This window comes from Microtus ochrogaster (assembly GCF_000317375.1).
Source record: "Microtus ochrogaster isolate Prairie Vole_2 chromosome 14 unlocalized genomic scaffold, MicOch1.0 chr14_random_1, whole genome shotgun sequence".
Classification (NCBI taxonomy): Eukaryota; Metazoa; Chordata; class Mammalia; order Rodentia; family Cricetidae; genus Microtus; species Microtus ochrogaster.
This window is the reverse complement of record NW_004949096.1, coordinates 18,872,462-18,873,776: the sequence shown is the minus strand read 5'-3', so window position 1 is coordinate 18,873,776 and position 1,315 is coordinate 18,872,462. Positions and strand designations below refer to the sequence as shown.

The window sequence follows — 1,315 nt, the reverse complement described above, 5'->3', positions numbered from 1 at the left end:
GCAGAGGCAGGCGGATCTCTGTGAGTTCGAGACCAGCCTGGTCTACAAGAGCTAGTTCCAGGACAGGCTCCAAAGCCACAGAGAAACCCTATCTCAAAAAGCAAAAAAAACAAAAAAACAAAAACCACCAAATTAACTCCTAAAGAAGTAGCCTGCATTTCTAAAGAAATAATCAGAAAACTACAAAGATTTAAATACAAGGGTGTTAGCACCGTATCATATAGGAAAACATCAAATTCTTACTTCAAGAGTTTTTTTTTAACAGTAGCTTAAATAAATGACCGTGCAGTGATAACACTAAATACATTAGCTTTAAAACTGTTCTTACAACAGATTATTTGATGACAGAAAACATTTATGATGTCTAAGTGAGAAAAGATTTTAGACAGTGCTCAGAGTATGGCAGCAGTCTTCTAAAGTCACAGAATCACAGTGCTGACGCGTGCACCGTCCTAGAGCCACAGTGCTGACATGCGTGCACCATCCTTTGCTTGGTGCAGGCGCGCTTGCCTCTTTCACTTCTGCAACCTAAAAGATCACCTGAGCACAGCCCAACAATAGGAAAGTTGTTTCCATGGAATGGCTAGCATTCTGGGAAATGTGACTCTCTTCTGTTGGCCCCCAGGTCCCAATGCCATTTCTGTAAGCCTGTCTCCAATGGGCCGATACGTAATGGTGGGCTTGGCTTCACGAAGGATCCTGCTGCACCCCTCCACAGAGCACATGGTTGCCCAGGTCTTCAGGCTGCAACAAGCCCATGGTGGTGAGACCTCCATGAGGGTGAGTGCCATTGCTTATATCTTTCCTGAATTTGGCAGGGTAATGAGGAACTATGATACAATATTCCAATCAGGACCAGCACCATCATGATCCTAAAGAAATGCTGTAGTCCCAATGACCTTTGAGCCAAATAACTTTAAAAGATCAGAACTACTGAAAGTTAGGAACTTTTGGCCATGCTTGTTGACACTGTTCTATAATCTCAACTACTCAGGAGGCTAAGACTAGAGTATAAATTCAAGGCCACCTGAGCTACTTAATGAGACCCTGCCTTAAAATAAAAACAGACAATGGGAAGTTATGTCTTGGTGGTATACTTGCTTAGTGTGCAAGAGACTCCCCAGCATCAACTAACTCCAGTCAGGAAATTTGTCACCCCCGAGGTTATGAACTGAGTACCCAGAGGCTTTAGGCAGCTCCTTTTTTGTTTGTTTGTTTTATTTTATTTTATTTTATTTGGTTTTTGGTTTTTTGAGACAGGGTTTCTCTGTGGCTTTGGAGCCTGTCCTGGAACTAGCTCTGTAGACCAGGCTGG

The 1,315-nt window shown here is 42.9% G+C and overlaps 1 protein-coding gene across 1 annotated transcript in view; it reads left to right on the top strand.

Annotated features, from left to right (window-relative positions):
* Window positions 1–1,315, top strand: part of Ambra1 (autophagy and beclin 1 regulator 1) — a 202,829-nt gene that overhangs the window by 171,219 nt on the left and 30,295 nt on the right. The window contains exon 15 of the mRNA XM_013352584.2: window positions 562–780. Coding sequence (XP_013208038.1) covers window positions 562–780 — 219 coding nt within the window. The remainder of the gene's footprint in view (window positions 1–561; window positions 781–1,315) is intronic.